The sequence below is a fragment of the Lineus longissimus genome, chromosome 15 (assembly GCF_910592395.1).
Source record: "Lineus longissimus chromosome 15, tnLinLong1.2, whole genome shotgun sequence".
NCBI lineage: Eukaryota > Metazoa > Nemertea > Pilidiophora > Heteronemertea > Lineidae > Lineus > Lineus longissimus.
In genome coordinates, this window is record NC_088322.1 from 6,416,972 (window position 1) to 6,438,824 (window position 21,853).

The window sequence follows — 21,853 nt, forward strand, 5'->3', positions numbered from 1 at the left end:
CCCTCAGATGACCACATTAACATGAGTTATGCACATTTTGTAAGTATTTACAAGGATTAGGGGTGCAAAACAGTAGCAAAACAACAAATACTGGAAGGATTAATTGAGATATTTAGCTAATGAATTTTACCCCCTCTGTGTTTTTTCTAGATAATCATGGAAAAAATTCAACATGCATTATTTTTTAATCTCAATAATTTAGCTGCTAAATGGCCAGTAAGTCATTCACAAATATAACTTAGAAACGCTTTACCCCAAATGATTAATTGAATATATTTACAATGGCAATGGAAAGCCCAGTGGGTAGGCAACATTCAAATGGAACAGCCAAAGTTGACCTATCCATGTTTAATCCGGGTAGGGTTAAACCACGTTTGTATACATTGACAACAAACATGGCCGCCGCAGGGAAGAAGTGTTGGAAATCAGGTAAAAATACAGCGATTTACTTCGATTTTAATGTGTTTTAGTGATTAACGTAGCATGACTAAAAGATATAAGTTGTGCTTATCCGGTACATCATGTTGTCATTGCGTGGAAAATTCATAGAAGCGGGTTTTTCTGAGGTTTTATAGTTAACATGCATTTTCCTGTATGTACTGTAAAAGTGTAAGTGGGCCTACCGTCAAATGTATGTGCACCAGTCAGCCTGTAGTAGTGTTACAGAAGCAGCAGGCCTACATGTACATGTACTTCAGGTTTGACACAGCCACAGAGCTTGTGCAGTTACATTATTTTGACATCCACATTTGACGTAGAAAATGGTCTGGTGTCTTTTACTGTGCTGACATTATCTGCACTGCTGCTTCTATACCGGTTATACTAACTAGCATATACCCATGGAGCGGGCAAAGTTGAAATGTAATATACATTAGTTAAATGGGCACGATGATTGAACTACATTAAATTTGTAAAGTTACTGAAGTTTTATTAAAGGTTAAACACGAAATGAACTGCATTTAGGGACTTATTGCTGCTATCTACATGCAACCCCCAATAGATTGATTGGAGTAGGCCTACGCTATTTTGCACAATGCATTGAGACCAGTGACAGCAGGTCCTGTTCCAAATAAGGGCCTCACATATTAGGCATATCACCTACCCACTCCCGTACCCAATGCCACTGTCGGACCAAAGCCAGGCGCATCGTGAGATGCAGAACGCAATTCAAACTGACAACATCAATCAGTAAAGAATAAATCAAAGAGCAAGCGCTGGCCACTGTACATATATTTTGTCCATCCTGGCATAACTGTTTATTGATACCCTGACTGCATGTTCCGGTAGGCCACCCTGCAGAATTTGCCTTATCACTCCGGTCAGTGTTTCTCGAATAGAACTAAAATAGAACAGACTAATCATTAATCTCCCTGCTAATACCCTGCACCATGGACCAGGTTGTATAGCACTACATACGTGCTGGAAGCTAATACTGATGTGGCAGGGAGAATATGCGTGAAGTTTGTGTATGCTTTTGAGAATGAGCGGAGCTCTCCAGTCGACGTGCTCTCTGAAAAGTTGTTATTTATTCCAAAACCACGAAGATATTCGACGTATGACACCCTCAGTGACACTCTTACTTATGATCCACACCTACGAAGCCAAAAGTTGCAAGAATTCGACGCATTTCCGAGGCCCAATTTTGAAACAAAAATCGCCTCCTATTTAGCGGCCACAACGCGCATTATAGTATAGATTCCCGACCCGACCTACCCCGACTTTTCCCGACATTTACCGACTTGCGGAAAATGTTGCCAAAATATAGTGTATTAATCATCAGAATATTTATATTTGTACTGTTTACATACATATACAGCACGTCTGTTAATTTCAAGACTTTTGAACGATGCTAAGTAAAGCAAATCAATTCCAATAATTACATCTATTTACCGACCGCAAGGCCGAACATGAGCATATGCACTATGCATGTACAGTTTACAAGAAGCGACAACCACAACTAACAAAGATTACCGACCTGCAGAAATAATTGTGGTTGGTAAATAGATGTAATTATTGGAGTTGATTTGCTCAACTTAGCATCGTTCAAAAGTCTTGAAATTAACAGACGTGCTGTATATGTATGTAAACAGTACAAATATAAATATTCTGATGATTAATAGTAATACACTATATTTTGGCAGCATTTTCCACAAGTCGGTAAATGTCGGGAAAAGTCGGGGTAGGTCGGGAATTAGTATGACCCTGCTTCTACTATTCATGAGATTCACGATGCATCAGTTGATCTAGCCTGATTGTGGTGCCTTTGCGGCTTTGAAACTGCCGCCGCTTTGCCTTTACCTTTGGCCACAGGAGTCGTCCATCACACCCGCAAAAGATTGTGGGAGTTTACAGGAGCGGGAGTGATCACTCCTGTCTCCTGGCTGACACTACTATCTTGCTATCAAGTTGAGTTTTGGTGGCCACATTCTATTCTAGCCTCCTTGAATATTTTATCAAATTCCGTCATGTTTTTATCCTGCCGAATTTAGGCCCTTTTGTACTGGTGATCCAGGCATTTGGATAAGGTTCCCTTCCAACCTCAAAATGCAATACTATCAAACATATATTTCTCCATAATCGCTCCAGAATTCCAAAATCAAAGTCCGCTAAGACATAGGCCTACTCGGTATCAATCTCGACTTTTGGGAGAAGTTTTGTTGTCTTCCAATCTAAACTGACAGAGCAGTTACGTCCATAGTAGTGATGATGATGATGATGATTCTTTTCAGGGTGACCTCATAATGAACTGCAGGCTGCGAAACTTAGGATGGTTTGATTCAACGATATTTCTGTGAGAACGATGGCGAAATGGACCAAACCATGAAAATACAGCTGAGCTTATAATTGATACATATACACTGGGCCACTACTGGAAGGGCCTACCTGAAATTAAATTGATTAAAATCAACCCTGAAAGATGGCTGGGGACATGAGCCAGTTGCTGGCTGTAAGTATTCATATTCTAAAGTGTCCTGCATGTATCCTCGAATGTTCATTGTGGTTACAGTTGCAGCACAATGAGCTAGAACTAAGTGTTGTCTGCTTAGCCTCCTTAGCACTGTAATTTTAGGCCCCAGTTGGAAAATTGACGCTTCTTGCCTCCAGTCTGAAGAAAATAATGTTTGAACTGGATAAATTTGCAGGCGGCAGTGGGCAACTAAAGTTTGACATTGGAATTACTCAAGGGTCATTTTATAAACTAATCATTCCAATTTTAAAATGAAGCTTATCTAGATCTAAATGAGGTGTAGCAGTGTCTTGTCGATTTTCACCTATTTCAATTGGCTCAATCTTATTACTATTTCAGACCAAGTTAGGCCAAGCCGTCCAAAGCAACCACGTGGAGGAACTGAAGCAGTTGCTGGCTGACGGTGAAGACCCCCTTTTTAAAGACAAGGTATAAACTTATTTCTCATTTGTTTCTCAATCTCAGGAAATTTTGCCCCGTCAAGAGTCCGACCATCTACATGTATTGTAACAAAATGATTATGTGGAGGCAGTATCAGTTTTATTGTGATAACTCAACAAGAAGTTGCATTGAAATCATTACAAATCTGTTAAAGCACTGTTGAACGAGGGGTCTCTGACCATCCAAGTCTGTGGATTAGACCGCTCTGATTGAACCTGGCGCCAAATCTGTTTAAAGCCGGTGAATCGGTGGCGGAAGGATGGAACGGACTTGAAAATAATTGTCGTGGCTGACTCGATGAACTGCATGTGAGACCTGCATGGAGGAGGATCAAGAAACAATTTAAAGGGGGACTATAGGCAGGAGGAGTGGGGCTAATTCGGCCATCTTCAGGTGACTAGTATACGCAGTAAGGGCAAAGGGTCATGTCAGACTTGGCACTAAATATATTCCTCATACAAGCGTGAATCATTTCGACCTACTGTGAGATGTGAGAGACCCCTATTGGCGACTTTGTGTAACTTTATCTTGCCTGCCTAGCTGCCGCCTATATTGTCCCTTTAAGACAGACCAAAGGTCACAACCTTGTCATAGCAAATGGTGCTAGAGTTACTGTCAATGATTGTGTATTCACCAGGGATGTGGCAGTTGAGATTTTTGAGGATAAGTGTTTTTCTCCTCCTGAAAAGGATTTATTTGACAGCAGCAATGAAAGGATCTTTGCCTCAACTCCCTGCAGAACTTTGAACTTTTGAAATCAAACCAAAAAATAAGCACTTCGGGGCAAGTGAAGGCAGTTCTAAGGACAACATTTTCATTGATTCTTTTACTCTCAGCACCATGATCCCTGATGCGGATAGCCCTGTGTTTATTTCAAGTGCACACCTTTTGCAACATTTAGGTTTCACCCAACCTGACTTCTTTTATTTTTACTTCAATCCCACTGTCTTCCCTGCCGATGTTTATTTAGAAAATTCTACTCGCATGCAATCCTCTTATTTCCAAATTTTTCGTTCCTCTGTGCACAATCGCTGTCCTCATTCTCTTGCAGCGGAACAACACATTCTTGCACCTGGCCAGCACTGTATATAGACCTCAGATTATCAGTATCCTTCTAACTCTGGGGATTGATATCAATACTCAAAATAAGGTAAAACAATTCTCTTTAAATTGTGTGGAGAATTTTTCTCTCCATATTTTGTTGTGCTTAGCTGGTCCAGTTCCGAAGATCGTACAGGTGAGGACAGTCTCCTCCCGGTGGACTTCTTCCTTGAGACAACTGTCTGCATGATATGAAAATCAAATCTCCACCTGGGGCCATTGCCACCAAAGTCCTCGCCCACAATGTGTGCACTGTCTCTACTCGAGGCATCCAGTTTACCCAGAGAAAAAGAAAGAGCACAAATAGTTTTGGGCATCGTCACGTCACGATGCATTGCAGCTCTGATGGTTTTACATTACTGCAACGTGACATGACGCGACGTCTTCGTCAACGTGGTTCCCAATAATCAAGTGCATGAATCTATAGGGCTAGAAATAACTCGGGATTGTCTGACAGTCACCATGGCCAGTGGATTTTAGATTTTTACCTACTGCGGCCAAATGACACATTCTTGAACACATTCAGACTGTTGTGTCTTTAACCTATTCCATTGATTAAAGATTAATTTGTTTTCCAGGCTGGTAATACTCCCCTACACATGAGCGCCCTGAGCAATGAGTGTGCGCATGTCTCCGATCTGATGACAGCTGGGATTGATCCCTTTGCCAAAAATAGGGTAAGAGAGTGCATTGAAAGCAGTGTTGGCCTACTGGTTGGGCAACGGACTTACCGGTACAGTGTTCCAGGTGGATTTCAAGCCTCGTCCTGTTAATTGGTCAGTCTCGGCCAGAATCCCGTGTTCTCCGCCCAATCAAAAAAATTCTGCAGCACCCTCGTAGAAATTAAGCTTGCAGCACAGCTGACTCCAACTTTGGCGTCCAGTGGATTTTTTTGGCCGCCAGTGTCTGAACGCCAGAAAACTCCCAGGTGTGCTACGACTTGACGCCACTGGCTGCCGGCAAACTCCATTCGACGCCAGATATCAAACTGGTTTGATTTTGGACTCCGGTGAACGCCAGAAGCAGTCAGGTGTGCTACCGATTCAGCGGCGAGCGTTGGTGTTCAGTCGAACTCCTCTGGACGCCAGAGTTGGCGCCAGGTGTGCTGCCAGCGTTAATTTCTTGATTTACAATCTCTCTTGGACTTTCTCTTCCCCTCCTATTGAAAATCCCATGGAGAATACTGTGAAACCTATAAAGGTGCCATCTGAATTGCTTTTGACGGACTTTCATGTAGATCAATGTATAATAGTGGCTCCATTGCAAAGAGTGCAGAACGTGGCAGCAAGGGTTGTGTCAAGAACGCGCAGAGACCACATTGCTCCCGTTCTGTGCTAAGATACTTGCAACAACTCATAAGATTGTACAAGGAAGTGCACCAGCGTACCTTTCGTAGCTAGTACGGAATCTCTGCAGTCAAAGACAAACGCGTGCCATAAGCGGTAGGAAGCTGCACATCAGCAGGACCAGAACCTCTTATGGTGACAGGTGTTTTGCTGTTGGTGCAGCCCGCTTGTGGAACCAGCTGCCACCGGACTTTCACTCGTCTCTATTGTATCCTTTAAAAGGGAGTTAAAAACGTGGCTATTTAGAAAGGCTTTTGGGGAGTAGCGCTTTAACATCGTATTATCGTAATGAGAAGTGCTATATAAATATGGACTATTATTATTATTATCATATATACATGTAGGCACATGTCTGAACCTTGATATAGCTGCACCCCACTTGACCCAAATACTCTGACATCACTTGAACTTTGTGAAAGTATTGGGCAAAATAAAACCCTGGCTGGCCATGCCCATGGTACCAGTATGCTAGGGGAGTTTCAAATGACGGATCTGCAGTACTTGGGGCTCCGAATATCATTGTTTCTTCAAATGCATCACCGCATGCACCTGTATTTCTTTCCAGGAAGGCAAGACAGCTATGGAGATCGAAACTCAAAATAAGTGGTGGCTACGTTCATACAAAGTCTACGAGGTGGGTAGATAGAAAAAAAATTTTTGGATTTTATTTTATAGGGTATAATAGCATCCCAATAGGCGGCCTTGATTTTCACTAGGGTATGCATCAAAATGACATCAAAACTCATGCAGAGTTGACGTCAAAACTCATGCAGAGTTGACGTCAAAACTCATGCAGAGTTGACATCAAAACTCATGCAGAGTTGACGTCAAAACTCATGCAGAGTTGACGTCAAAACTCATGCAGAGTTGACGTCAAAACTCATGCAGAGTTGACGTCAAAACTCATGCAGAGTTGACGTCAAAACTCATGCAGAGTTGACGTCAAAACTCATGCAGAGTTGATGTCAAAACTCATGCAGAGCTGACGACACATCTCTGTCACAACAGGTCGATGATAAAGTTGCTAATGTTGGTTCATATAAGGACGGATATGAAATTAGTACAGAAAAATCAAGTTCAATCTGACTGGGATTCGAACCACAGATCTTTGGATTGCCGGTCCACTGCTCTACCAATTGAGCTGTCGAGGTTCAGGCAACTTGATCTTCCTGTAATAATTTCATTTCTTTAAATACCCTGGTGACATTAAGCACCGCGTAGCGGTGGCCAAAGTTTGCTGGTACCCTATTGGTTTTCCATTAGCACTTTGTAGATTATTTCAAGACGACATGGTTTTATTGAAGGACATAGGCCTGGGCTGGTTTTGTCTATCCATAGATTTTATAGATAGTCCTCTTCTTCTTGTTTATGTTACAAACAAAAGTTTAAGAAGAGGACTATCCATAGATTTTATGGATAGTCCTCTTCTTCTTGTTTATGTTACAAACAAAAGTTTAAGAAGAGGACTATCCATAGATTTTATGGATAGTCCTCTTCTTCTTGTTTATGTTACAAACAAAAGTTTAAGAAGAGGACTATCCATAGATTTTATGGATAGTCCTCTTCTTCTTGTTTATGTTACAAACAAAAGTTTAAGAAGAGGACTATCCATAGATTTTATGGATAGTCCTCTTCTTCTTGTTTATGTTACAAACAAAAGTTTAAGAAGAGGACTATCCATAGATTTTATGGATAGTCCTCTTCTTCTTGTTTATGTTACAAACAAAAGTTTAAGAAGAGGACTATGCATAGATTTTATGGATAGTCCTCTTCTTCTTGTTTACGTTACAAACAAAAGTTTAAGAAGAGGACTATCCATAGATTTTATGGATAGTCCTCTTCTTCCTGTTTATGTTACAAACAAAAGTTTAAGAAGAGGACTATCCATAGATTTTATGGATAGTCCTCTTCTTCTTGTTTACGTTACAAACAAAATTTTAAGAAGAGGACTATCCATAGATTTTATGGATAGTCCTCTTCTTGTTTCTGTTACAAACAAAAGTTTAAGAAGAGGACTATCCATAAAATTTACCAACAGATCAAGTTCAATGCCTTGAACTAGATTTGTTGTACTCGAATGTTTCAGCCTGGTGTGTTTGCATGCGTCGATGCACACGATATCCCCAAGTTCGAAGAGCTGATTTCAAAATGGTGCCGGTTAGATGCAGTCCATAAGAGTGGGAGAACGTTACGGCAGTATGCGGCAAAGAAAAGTTACCACGATATGGTCGCCATTATTGACAGAAACTCTCACACTTTGGTAAGATGATTACAGTGTTCAGTATTTTTGCCCTTCTCCATTTTCAATGTATCGGGTAAATGCGTGATGATTAGCGAGGATTAGCACCATTCCGATTCCCACTCTGACTGAAACTCCGAGAGTGAATAGCAGCAACCAATGGACAATCGCGATTTAAATGATTTGATGGATGGTTTCCACTCCTGGAAACTGTCACATGTGGAAAAAAGAATCAGCATCTTTCATCGATTTTGCTCTTATATCATGAATATAAGTTGTATTCCTATTCGTAAGAAATCGGCACGAATAGGAATATTACTTCGATATTTGCTGTTTATGCGCGCAATCGATTTGAGACGCCAAATCCTTCCTCGCATGACAGTGACAGTGTTTCATCAATGACTAGCGTCCATCAAATCATTTAATTCATGAGTATCCATAGGTGGCTACTATTCGCTCTCTGAGTTTCATTTTCAATCGGGGTGGGAGTCCGAATTGTGCTAATCCTCGCTATTACTAGAAGTAGCTGAGAGACACATGAATTTGAAAAGGAGGGTGTTACCAGTGAGCCGAAGATGAAGAAGGTTTTGGAAGTGGTGAAGTTTTGTGTTGTGGTGAAACCAAATAAAAATCAATAAGTCAATATAGGGCTGGCATGCTCGGGCGGTTGGTGCATGTGAATTTTTTGCATCCTTGAAACGGTTGGTGCATGTGAATTGGTACCTGTGACATCCTTGAAACGGTTGGTGCATGTGAATTGGTACCTGTGACATCCTTGAAACGGTTGGTGCATGTGAATTGGTACCTGTGACATCCTTGAAACGGTTGGTGCATGTGAATTGGTACCTGTGACATCCTTGAAACGGTTGGTGCATGTGAATTGGTACCTGTGACATCCTTGAAATGGTTGGTGCATGTGAATTGGTACCTGTGACATCCTTCAAACGGTTGGTGCATGTGAATTGGTACCTGTGACATCCTTGAAATGGTTGGTGCATGTGAATTGGTACCTGTGACATCCTTGAAACGGTTGGTGCATGTGAATTGGTACCTGTGGCATCCTTGAAACGGTTGGTGCATGTGAATTGGTACCTGTGACATCCTTGAATGATAAAAGTCACAGCCGTCATAGTTTGACTGTGTGTGGACTTCACTTTTGAGAACATTTTTGAGCTCTGGTTGGCTATTTTTTCATTTTCATCATGATTCACACAGAAAATGTGCATGTTGCATGAAGTATGTCTCATACAATTCTGACTTTCAGGATTGCATTTATGGAGTAAAAGAAGAGAAGTCAGAAAAAGTGTTCAAAGCTTTGAAGAAATCCATCTGTCGGGTTAATTTCCTCAACATGGTAAGTGACCAATTGTGGTAACTTATACCATTGTTAACCAAAACCAAGCATCTAGCTCAATGGTTCTTGAATGTCATCCTTTAAGAGGTTGGGGTATAAACTGTTAGTAAATTTTATGGATAGTCCTCTTCTTCTTGTTTACGTTACAAACAAAAGTTTGAGAAGAGGAATGTCCATAGATTTTATGGATAGTCCTCTTCTTCTTGTTTATGTTACAAACAAAAGTTTAAGAAGAGGACTATCCATAAAATTGACTAACAGAACAAGTTTAATGCCTTAAAGGGGGACTATAGACAGGAGCAGAGGGGCTAATTTGGCCATCTTCAGGTGACTAATATACACAGTAAGGGCCCTAGGTCATGTCAGATTCAGCACTAATATATTCCTCGTACAAGCGTGAATCATTTCGACGTACTATGAGATGTGAGAGACCCCTAATGGTGGCTTTGTGTAACTTTTTCTTGCCTGCCTAGCTGCCTATATTGTCCCTTAAAAGTCTCAGTGAAAGTTGAGCAGGTTTAGTGTGTGAATGTGAGTGGCAATTGTCTCCGGTGTGGTGGGTCCTGCATCAGAACTCTTGCAACTCCCCCAACAAAGGTTCACCAGAGCGTTCTCTGGAGTTATCTACTGAAAGCTCAAAGGGATTGAATCTGGGAGGCTCCCAGAGTTTTTACTGCTGCGGCCCGGTACCTATGGAATAAGGTGTCACCAGTCCTCTGGGCAGAGACAAGCATAGAACAATCAAGAGACCATTAAAAAGATTACTTTACAAAAGGGGAGTTGACAATTTTTGTCATTATTATCTGCATCTCACTCTGGCATTGATTCCTTCCGTCGGGGTGATCAGTCTCTGGGAACAGAGAATTTTTTTGGATAGGCCAATCTGCCACCTAACCTTGCGGCAAGGCTCAATCTATTATTGTCTGTTAAACTGAATCATGTAACGTAAAGTGGTACAGTTATAGTCCTACAGATAAGAAAACAGCTGTTGCACACGTAATGTGCAGTGAGGCTTTAATTGTACCACCTTACCTTACTATCTAATAAATTGTTTATTTCTGTTGTAGGGTGTTGGCCCAGAACATGTGCTGCAGTGCGCCATTGACAGTAACCGCCTTGATTACGTCACTGCGCTCTGTGAAGCTGGTGCTGATGTCAACCTTTGGGTCAGGATTAAGAAATACTTCAAGGTAAGATAAGCCTGTCAGGGAATTTTTTCTGACCCTGAAAAACGAAGGCATTTTCTCCAAAAAACGTTCTTGTTTATAGTATGATTGTTCAGTTCAAAATCAGTTTTGTGAAGCTCTATGGTTCAAAGTCAGTTGTGTGAAGCTATATAGTTAAAAATCAGTTGTGTAAAACTCTATAATTTAAAGTCAGTTGTTTAAAGCTGTATAGTTTATAGTTAGTTGTGTGAAACTGTATAGTTTAAAGTTTGTTGTTTAAAGCTCTCTAGTTGTGTTTTAAAGTCAGTTGCGTAAAACTGTATAGTTGAAAGTCAGTTGTGTAAAGCATTGTATAGTTGAAAGTCAGTTGTGTAAAGCCCTGTATAGTTTAAAGTCAGTTGGGTAAAGTGCTGTATAGTTTAAAGTCAGTTGTTGTAAAGCACTGTATAGTTTAAAGTCCGTTGTGTAAAGCACTGTATAGTTTAAAGCCAAATCTGTAAAGCGCTGTATAGTTTAAAGTCAGTTGTGTAAAGCGCTGTATAGTTCAAAATCAGTTGTGTAAAGCAAAGCTGCATTATTCAAATTCTTATTTCAAGTCATCTCAATCATATTTTGTTCCAGGGTCCGATGTATTTTGAAGTGATAAGAAAACGTCCTGGGCTCAAGACAAAGATTATGGAGAAGGTACTTGACTCGTCAATAGATGTCACTGCTAAAGATGAGGTAAGATTACAGAACATAAGTGATGACACCACAGGGGTTTTTCTCTGACATCAAAGACAATTTCAGGATGGTACATGTATTATGTATAAAGGTGAAACCCAGTCTTTGATAGAAATGATGTTACATCTTCATAATGTAAACTGCCACATTTTTATGTTTCGCAAAACTTCTGAAAAAATTTTGAATTTGTTATGATTTTTATTTTGTTGAATTACAAAATTCTTTTAGATTTTGCTAATAGCAAAATATTGTTTTTTGTTTTTGATCATTGCGAACCGGGGTTAAGTCAGCAAATATAAAATGCCCGTGAATATTTGGCGGTTTACAGTACTTGTCAGGAAAAGAGGCTCTGCCAGGCACGCCCAGGATTTCACTCAAAAGCATTGTTTAACTCTGTCATAGAAATACCTTATTAAAAAGAAATGAATTTTGTAAAAGATTTGTGTAAAGTTTTAAAAATTACTGCAAAGGTGATATGATCTTTCGAGAAATCAGTTCATGTTGAGGAAGGGTTCCGGTAATGACTTGGTTTTTAAAATCCAGAGTTTTGTCCAACTGATTTTAAACTTCACGAGGATAACTTATATTTTTTCTTTAAAATTGTTTATTTCAGCGAGGGCGGACACCTTTAATCTATGCCGTTGATAAAGCTAGCGATGAAATGCTGCCATACATTGTTGATTTCCTCATAGAACATGGGGTCAATATTGCTGAGAGGGATCACGTAAGTGTTCACTGGTACAGTGTCCGACCAACATGTCGCCATATTGGCCAATATCATTTGTAGACAGATTGTCTTTTTAAAAATCTGGTCCACATCAGTAGACATTTAAACCACGGGAAACGTCACATTTTGCAAAGTATGGGGGTTTAGTCACTCATGTGAAAGAGAGGGCAGCACTCTTCGACATCGCAGGTTTCCTCCGGGGTCTCCAGTTTCCTCCTACAGTGGAGCCTGTCTTAGCTGACACCTCTCTATTAAGGACAACCTCTCTATCAAGGACACTCGGTTTGGTCCTTAATTGGCTGTCTTCATTAAATTTGACCTCTCTAATCAAGACACATCTCTAGAGGTTGTACTCTGCTGACATAACATTACAATAGCTATAACATTACATTACAATCGCTGTCTCATTACATTAGATTCCATTACATTACAATCACTATTACATTAGTTTTCATTACATCATATTTGCTATTACATTACATTACAATCGATGTCACATTACATTAGATTTCATTACATTACAATCGCTATTATATTACATTAGATTTCATTACATTACAATCGCTATTACATTAGATTTCGTTACATTATAATCGCTATTACATTACATTACAATCGCTATTACATTACATTAGATTTCATTACATCACAACTGCTAATAGAGCTGATAATGTCCTTGTTTGTTAGTTCTGGCATAGAGAATCTCATAGTGTAATTATGAGGTTATTATTGATAATTCTGCTCACTGCACTGTGGCACAATAATCAAGATTCATGCACGAGCATTCCCCTTGTCAGCTGGGTTTCCCGCCAGCTTTTCCCACAAAGATATAAAATCAGAATGCCTCGTCCACAAATGCAGGGAGTTACTTGCTACTGTGGCTAGACAAGGTCTTTATATATGCTTGATATATTCTTGATGTTATCTCTCTCTCTTGTAGACTGGTGCTAGTGCTCGAGATGTGGCCAAGTTAGCTGGCAGGAAATATGCAGTGGAGGCCATTGACAGGGTAAGCAGAATATATCACACTTCAAATATAAAAACTGAATCCCTGCATCTTTCTAGAGGCCTCTGCCAAAACAAGCAGAATAGGTCAGTGAAGTGAGAAACAGGTATAAAGCACATCATGTACTTCTCCTTTCTGGCCAAAGAGGGGGCCACCTCCAAAATAAAACCAGCCAGCTCTATCTTTCTTGACGTTTACAAAGTTCGATCAGTTTTCATTGTTGTGAAGAATTTTCTTCTATTTTTCAGCTGATCATAAAGTTAATACGAAAGACGGACCTTGATGCATTATGGGAGCTGGCAGTCAGCCATTATGATGACTTTAACTTCGAGTACAGGGTACGTTATAAGGAATGGATGGGGTGATGGGAGTTCCCTGAAATGTTACGACGAAAGAAGTATGAATATCCTGTTGTTGTCCTGTAAATGCAGATGCGGTAGAACCTCTCTATTAAGGACACCCTGGGGACTGACAAGTGCTGTCCTTAATAGAGAGGTGTCCTGATTAGAGAGGTCAAATTTAATGGAAACAACCAATTTGGGACCAAAACTAGTGTCCTTAATAGGGAGGTTGTCCTTAATAGAGAGGTGTCCGCTAAGGGAAGTTCTACTGTATATTCGTTCCGAGGAAATCTGGGGTAATTTTGGTTTACAACCGTGCACACAAACCCCTGAGATATTTCTCTGTTCAAGCGGAAGTACAGGCAAACATGACCTTTTGTCATCATCCAAGATTTAACCGACAACCTCGGTTCCAGTACCATACTTTTAATGTTATGTATGAATGCAAAACGCACTGAGAAATCTTGGAATCGAGGTTTGCTGTGCGCACCTCGAAGGAGACGGTGCTTTGTCTTCTGTCGGCATGGTAATGTAAAACAACCAGTGAAAATGCGAGTTTGGATATGTTGTTGCTTTAAAGGCCTACGCCGTTTGTAAACATTTTTTATTTGTAATTGAATTTAAAAATGTCCAATTGCGGAAAGATATACTAAATATAAATTTCAACATTACCGTTGTGTAGACTGATATACAAATACTATGAATACCAAGTTTAAACAAATTTCAACATTGCCGTTGTGTAGACTGATATACAAATACTATGAATACCAAGTTTAAACAAATTTCAACATTGCCGTTGTGTAGACTAATATACAAATACTATGAATACCAAGTTTAAACAAATTTCAACATTGCCGTTGTGTAGTCTGATATACAAATACTATGAATACCAAGTTTAAACAAATTTCAACATTGCCGTTGTGTAGGCTGATATACAAATACTATGAATACCAAGTTGAAACAAATTTCAACATTGCCGTTGTGTAGACTGATAAACAAATACTATGAATACCAAGTTTAAACAAATTTCAACATTGCCGTTGTGTAGACTAATATACAAATACTATGAATACCAAGTTTAAACAAATTTCAACATTGCCGTTGTGTAGTCTGATATACAAATACTATGAATACCAAGTTTAAACAATTTTCAACATTGCCGTTGTGTAGACTGATATACAAATACTATGAATACCAAGTTGAAACAAATTTCAACATTGCCGTTGTGTAGACTGATATACAAATACTATGAATACCAAGTTGAAACAAATTTCAACATTGCCGTTGTGTAGACTGATATACAAATACTATGAATACCTAGTTTAAACAAATCTGTATTCATAATAACTGCACTACGTCATTGTGTATTAGTGGATTTCTATTTAACTGGACCACAAGTTATTACGAACGGTGTACCCCTTTAACGTTGTTGAAATTCCCAGACTCAAATGTGAGTGACGCTCTGATTGGGCGCAATTACTTTTGCACTGTGCAGGGCTGGAGAAGTGAACATTAATCTCTGATTTCATCAAGATGAGAATGTGGTCAGGATGTCGGAAGCGTTTGGGAGGAGTTTGACCAAAATAATTATTGTCTATTTTCTTTTTCAGTATAAGGATACTCTAATATATGCGGCTGGGAACGAGGATGACACAGCCACCAAGTGGTTGGAGGGATTGTCCAAGTTTCTTGACGACGTGAAACAATTTCATCACTACATCTGGACAAATAACGTTGGAATGTCGCGTTTTCTTCTAAAGGAGAACCCACATAGAGATAAACTGCTGAGGGCAAAGGATAGGGTGGGTGAATTAGTGTGGTGTAAAATATAGGGGATGGTATCTGGGAGAGGGAGGGGTTGAGAGCCAAACTGGATGCATTAAAGCTCAAATAAACCAGAATTTCAGTTGCCTCTGAGCGCTTTTGAACCTTATTCATTTTTAAAGTGGAAGGGCACTATAAAGACATCATAGCAAATTTATTAAAATTAACTAATTAATTAATTGATTAATTAGTCTCCGCCATCGGCTGAGACTTTTGTATTAGGGTATTATTCTCCTCAAGAAATTATTCCAGCAAACTCTCGTCCCCAGGTGAAAGCTTCATATGTACATGAACACGGCAATGCATTGCAAAACATCGATAAAACGAGGGTGTCCATGAACTGAGAAGTCAATCTGGGTTACAGCCGCGAAAGTGCTATGGGCATGCATAGCGCAATACATGTACATTTTTAACCAATAAACCTCGCCATACCGGCACGATGACTGGTGCCCCGCGTTATGTGTATTACATATTGGCTGCACATATGGAGGAACGTAACGGATAAACACCAGGGACTAGTCTACACCATCGAAGCATTTTTCTATAAAACCTAATATTTGGAGTTTATGGGCTATGAAATAAGAAAAAACGGCAGTGAATTAAAGCAGCTGAGTTTCAAGAATGTGTTCTTCCCTTCTGGACACTTTATGTTGCCTTGATCAGTCGTATTTCGCACATAAACCATCGCTTCGCTGAAGTGAAAGTGCGATGTTTTTTGTTTTTGTCAACATGCATGGTTGTGTGCATATGAGGCGGAGACTCCAGAGTCTGCAAAGACTCAACTGACAATCCTAGTTAGTTATTGTCATTACAGATGTGTATCATTGTTCTGAAGGAGTGCCACGATTTCTGTTGAATATGATGGGGTTTTTTTAAAACTGATTTTATTTGCCTTATTTGTTTCAGGGAGGTCGCACTCCCCTCATCTTGGCTGTGATGTCTGGAAGTAAGAAGTACACCATGTTCCTTTTAGAGGAGGAGCCAGGACTCATCAATATGGGCAGAGATAATGTGAGTATGGCCGGGCCGAGGTGGTCTGAGTCTCTGTAAATAACTGTAACTTTTTATCGATAAATATCGTACAAAATTGTCTTTAGATTTTTCTTCAGAGTTCATTCCTGGGCGTAGTTTATATCACTGCACACGTTTAAAAATCTGTATAGAAAATTTACTATCCTACATAGGACATTTCTATATTGATTTTGTAAAGAAATAAAAACCCCAAATTCAACTGTGTTTTGGTGACCATAAAAGCCAAGAGGAAATAATCAAATGACCTGTTATAAATAAAGGAAAGCCTATGCCAAAAATGTATAAAAATTTGTATGAAAAAGCTATATAGAAATTCTATATAGAGTTTGTGATTACCATTTTCTAGATAGATTTGGTAAAGACATTTCTATATGGATTTGGTAAAGACATTGCTATATAGAATCTATAAAAAAAACCTATATTGAAATTCTATATAGATTCTATGAAAAATCTTTATAGAAATTCTATATAGCTTTTGTGATTACCATTTTCTAGACAGATTTGGTAAAGACATTTTTGTGTTGAAATTTTCTCTGTAATCACTACAAACTATTAGTTTATGTGAATAAAGCTATTATTATTATTATTATATAGATTTTTCATAGATTCTATATAGGAATATCTGCCTGTGTACGTTACTTAATGTTTCAATAAATTGTCATTTCTAGTTATACCGGACTGCGCTACATTATGGTTACGGCCTGGGACAAAGTGGCCTGGAGATTCTGGAACTCTTGAAGAATAATGGTGCTGATGAGACTGCTGAGGACGTGGTGAGTCCAGTTCGCTATACCTCAGGTTGACCTCAAAACCAGGTGGTTAACACTTTAGCACTCCAAACGCCCATGGACGCCCCGCAGCTTTTTCTTTAAATGCCCGTGGGCGCCCGCGATTTAGGTGACATCTGACATGAACATGCTGAATCAAAACATCGTTTCTACTTGAGCTGGTCGGATGTTTGGAGCCAAACTTCTGCTCAGTCAAGGAGTTATCCGTTTACTGACGAGTAATACTACAAATTTCATGTTAAAATTGCTTAATTTTATGAATTTTTGGGCTTTTCCTGGAGGAACAGATGGAAAAATAATTAAAAACGCTGGAGTGCTGAAGGGTTAATCGCCCTGCATATGAGAGATTTAGATACCATGATCCCATGCAACAAATATTGCTTGTTTGTAGTGGTCATTTCTGATGCCTGCGACAAGCGTCAGCGATTGCAGCTACCTATGACCAATATGAATGCCAGTGATGAATGGTTTTACTCGCAGACAAGACCGGCAATTAGGTCAAGCATTTTGATGAAATTGACTTTTTCCTGACCACTTTGCTCGATTAGGCCCCATATTACAAATACATATCCTGTATTATAATCATGCGTTTTTTTCTCAGTTCCAGAAAAAGCCCAGAGACTACGCACCCACTGCAACAGATGATGACCCAGCATTGTTTATTAAGGAAGAGAGGGAAAAGGAGTACGGCCTCAAAATGGAGATGTACTGCTTGAAAAAGTACGAGGCGTTACGGCGTATTATTCGGTCGAAGGATGAGACTTCTCAGAAGTATAAAGAATTCTTGAAAAGTGTGCGTGGAGTTTGGTACCCAATGTCTGTCATCCCTGCCAAGGTGAGATTGGGGTTAAGCTCCGAGATCTTTCATGAAATAAGGAAGGATTTAGGTATTTTGTATTTTAATTGCCAGAGTAACGTAGGAACTTCCCCTTGCAGACATCTCTGTTTGCATGAGACCCTCTCTATTAGGGACTGTGATTTTGTTCTAGAACAGGTTGTTTCTATACAATTTCCCCCCAGAACACCTGTCTAGTAAGGACAGCATTTGTCAGTACCAAAGTTGTCTTTGATAGAGAGGTTCTACTCTATTTTACTATACCAAAATATATAAGCTCACCTTATATATTTTTGTGAAAACCAATATTTAGGCCAGAGACCTCTATCAAAACCTGTGTGCATTACGTGTACATTGTTGTGCATAAGTTTTGGTAAAAAAAGTACACATTGGACCAATCAATCTGCACAAAATTTTATATGTGTCAAGAAGAACCCTTTGCCAATAGCATAATAAAGTTTAAAAACATTCCAATACCGATTGCCTGAGAAAAAGAGATTTCCGTGCACCATATCCATCAAAACGTCACTGGCGCATTGATATGGCCCTGTCAAAGTACAAGTTCTAAACTGACCAGTGAGACCACATTTTCTTAAATATATTATCAAAAAGCATATTTCTGTGATGGCCTGACTCTGTAGATTAAGAATCAACCACAGATTGAGAATTAATTCCACTTTGGTCCATCCCAGCCATGTATTTACCACAACTTGACATTTTGATAAGCTCTATGTGACTGTGCCACACTTCCGGTCGTGGATGAATACAGGTCTCTGCCCTTTATACATGTTTGGTTTGTTTTTCAGTTAAACCCTGGAGGAGTACCGCTAATGAAGGGATTCAAGGACCTCATTTTCTATGCCATTGAGAAGAAAGATGAAGATATCACGAAGAAGTTGTTGTTCCTGGGTGCTGATACTGAGAGGAAAGAAATGGTGAGTCCCACCATGCTGCGGGTGAACATCAAAGTATAAAACCATTTGAGGAACAGTCTTCAAAATTCGGGAAAGAGTTCATCAATTCCAATATAGGTTCTCTGATTACCTGTCCGAAATTCTATTTCTAGTACAGTTTCCATCAGAGAATCGATGATGGGCCTATGGTTGATGACCATGAGATTACATAATCCCCGCCCCCTTTGCTGGTATACATTGCATACATGACCCCTCATACTGGTATCTATGGTAGATTCTATAAAACCATGCGGAAGTGGGGCCAACTGTCACTGAGGTATTGCAGTGTTGTGACAGAGATATAATGACCATTTTGTCTGAGCTTCAACGTCATTTTGACACACTACTATTATGATGTCTCGTAAAAATCCTATTTCTCACCTTTAGCGTTAACTCTTTCAGATTAGGGTAAAGACAACTGACGAAAATGGAGACACACATCGCACCTATCGCCAGATGAATGCCGCAGAATATTGCGAACACCTGGGTTGGCTACGGATGTCCGAGTATTTAAGAACGCATCAATTCTCTGGCAAGGAAAAACTTCAAATGTTTAGTACGGTGTATTGGGTTGGGATTCCTAAGGAAGCTTCATCACAAACTATGTAATTCTTGTAAAAGCCAAAGGATGTGCGATATTGGAATGCTATCCTGTTCAGAACTCTTTCAAGATGTGGACATTTTGTCGGGATCGGACGAGGATCTTTGCCTTACTATTAGACATGCGTTGAATGTTAATGCTCATGTGTTGTAGTTGTACGCAGGTAAAGATTCCATCATGGAATCTATCAAAGGAATTCTGTAACTGAGAATTTCCATCATAGAATATATGCAATGTATATATGTGACCCACCACAGCAAAATGAGTCGCATGTCGCTTCGGGCTTGACAGGTTGAGACGGACTGGTTGTTCATTTCACTATTGTCTGCCTGTTGTGAAGTCTTGAGTGTATCAATTTCTTCTATTATGTCCTGGTGTCATTTTAGGCTCATCTTCTGTGAGACATGCCACCCATTTTGCCGTGGTGGGTCACATATACACTAAAACCTCGAATACAAGGAATGAGACTCTGCCCCCAATCATTGCAATGGTTTTGAATGGGGATGGGCGAATAAGTCGGGTATTATTCTTTCATCAATGGCATGGGTAAATGGAGTCACATGTGTTATAATCACGCTCTGATCTTGGCTGACATTGACAGTGAAACGAAATCAACATCACTGGTTATAGTAGGCCTATTTCTTCTAATAAAAGATACCCTATTGTGTCATTTCTTTAGAGTTGATATTGAGGTTTTAGAATCCCTCCTCCATTGTAATGAATGGGGGCGAAGTCTCATTCCTTGTATTCTAGATTTTAGAGTATATATCTATAATGCATTTGAGCCAGTGTAATTTCAATAATGGAATCCGTAATGATGCTATAACATTATTGGAACTATAATAGAACACCGATATAAAATCCATTATAGCATTCCCATTATAGAAATCCCATTATAGAAATCCCATTATAGAATTCCCATTATAGAATCTACAACAAGCTATATGCTATTAAACATGGTTAGTGATAATCGCATAGATCTGTCATAGAATCCATTATAGAAATGTTTGCCTGTGTAGGCCAACTCAAGTATAAATGGTGCAGACTATAACATGTTCTTCTTTGTTTGTTCGGAGGCGGGTCTTCTCCTTTCCCTTTTATATACAATGTATAAGCAGCTGGTTGACTGTGATATTTGTGTGTTGTTAAAAATTGATAATTTTTGCTCATTAGAACAATGCACTGAACATTTGCTCCATCCTGACAATATCTATTTGTGTGTTGTTAAAAATTGATAATTTTTGCTCATTAGAACAATGCACTCAACATTTGCTCCATCCTGACAATATCTATTTGTGTGTTGTTAAAAATTGATAATTTTTGCTCATTAGAACAATGCACTCAACATTTGCTCCATCCTGACAATATCGGGCCATTTCGCTCAATGCATACTTACTCCCTCAATGGAAACATGCGTAAGGAGGAGTCGTGTTGTAGGCCCTGTTTGCAAGAGGATGCATTTGCTCCTCTTGATGTGTTCTTTTATGTAGTATGTTATAGCTCAGAGAATAAAGCACATAGAATCCTTTCTTTTTAACTTCTATACCAGTGTTATCTTTTTGGAGTGTGTCCGTTTTTTGGTGTTTTACCTCAACCATTATTGTTTTGCACATGTTTCCCTCTATTGATAAGTCATGGTCTTTCTAGCTGTCTATTGAATGGAAACACTGAAATATGGGGAACAGCCACAGCGGTAAAAATGCGATTACCTATTAGAGAAAGCTGCGGGCGGGGCCGGAAAACACGTTTTAACCACTTCGACAGGTCCCAGGGTTAACTATCGGAGAAATCGGGGCGGGCGGGGATGGGAAACGCATTTCATTTCACTTGGCCTTATACCCGTCTATCGTAATCCATTACTAGCTCCAGGCTGTCCCTATAACAAATACAGATCGATGTCTAAGCTAACCACTTCGAGAGAGGTCCACGGCTTAGCTATTACAGAAATTGGGGCGGGTGGGGATGGGAAACACTTTTTCATTTTACCCGGCCTTATACTGGTCTATCAGAATCCATTACTAGCACAAAGCTGTCCTTGCAACATCAAAGATCGATGTCACGGCTAACCACTTCATAATATAGCTTATTGACTGAGGTTATCAAGCAGCCAATGAGAAAAACGGCCTATGGCAAGTGTCCTCAACTTTATATTATGGAATGGCCACATTGACGAAGGAACCGCTGTCTGTCTCTTTAGTATCAGACAAGACATTCACAGACGTTCAAATGCATGTTCTTGACAGAAAGAGACAAAAATATTCCCATGACATTATCATTTTGTGTTGTATAACATCCCACACCACTAAGGGCTGATGGGGTAAATATCCAGCCTGGTTGTGACTGTCTTGTCTCTCCCTCCGTGTTGACTAGACAATGGATGTTCCATACCCGATTGGTCTAGTTGTGAC

The 21,853-nt window shown here is 39.6% G+C and overlaps 1 protein-coding gene across 2 annotated transcripts; it reads left to right on the top strand.

The window, feature by feature from the left end:
• Positions 1 to 388: 388 nt before the first annotated feature.
• On the top strand, positions 389 to 20,988 carry LOC135499780 (serine/threonine-protein phosphatase 6 regulatory ankyrin repeat subunit A-like). Of its 2 annotated transcripts, XM_064790731.1 has the most exons (19): positions 389 to 429; positions 2,730 to 2,947; positions 3,308 to 3,397; positions 4,461 to 4,559; positions 5,089 to 5,187; positions 6,422 to 6,490; positions 7,943 to 8,116; positions 9,360 to 9,449; positions 10,517 to 10,639; positions 11,237 to 11,338; positions 11,952 to 12,062; positions 13,006 to 13,074; positions 13,320 to 13,409; positions 15,023 to 15,214; positions 16,143 to 16,247; positions 16,937 to 17,041; positions 17,658 to 17,891; positions 18,698 to 18,826; positions 19,247 to 20,988. In XM_064790731.1, the coding sequence occupies exons 2-19, from the start codon at positions 2,918 to 2,920 to the stop codon at positions 19,451 to 19,453; spliced, it is 2,118 nt and encodes a 705-aa protein (XP_064646801.1). In that variant the 5' UTR covers positions 389 to 429; positions 2,730 to 2,917; the 3' UTR covers positions 19,454 to 20,988. The 2 variants fall into 2 exon arrangements, with proteins under 2 accessions (XP_064646801.1, XP_064646803.1); XM_064790733.1 differs by lacking the exon at positions 4,461 to 4,559.
• Positions 20,989 to 21,853: the final 865 nt, after the last annotated feature.

Bases quoted from the DNA above. Each gene is read 5' to 3' on its own strand.
- LOC135499780 (XM_064790731.1), top strand. From the start codon at position 2,918: ATGGCTGGGGACATGAGCCAGTTGCTGGCT. The intron at 16,248-16,936 runs GTGAGTATGGCC...TGTCATTTCTAG, and splicing joins TCAATATGGGCAGAGATAAT to TTATACCGGACTGCGCTACA. The intron at 17,042-17,657 runs GTGAGTCCAGTT...TTTTTTTCTCAG, and splicing joins ATGAGACTGCTGAGGACGTG to TTCCAGAAAAAGCCCAGAGA.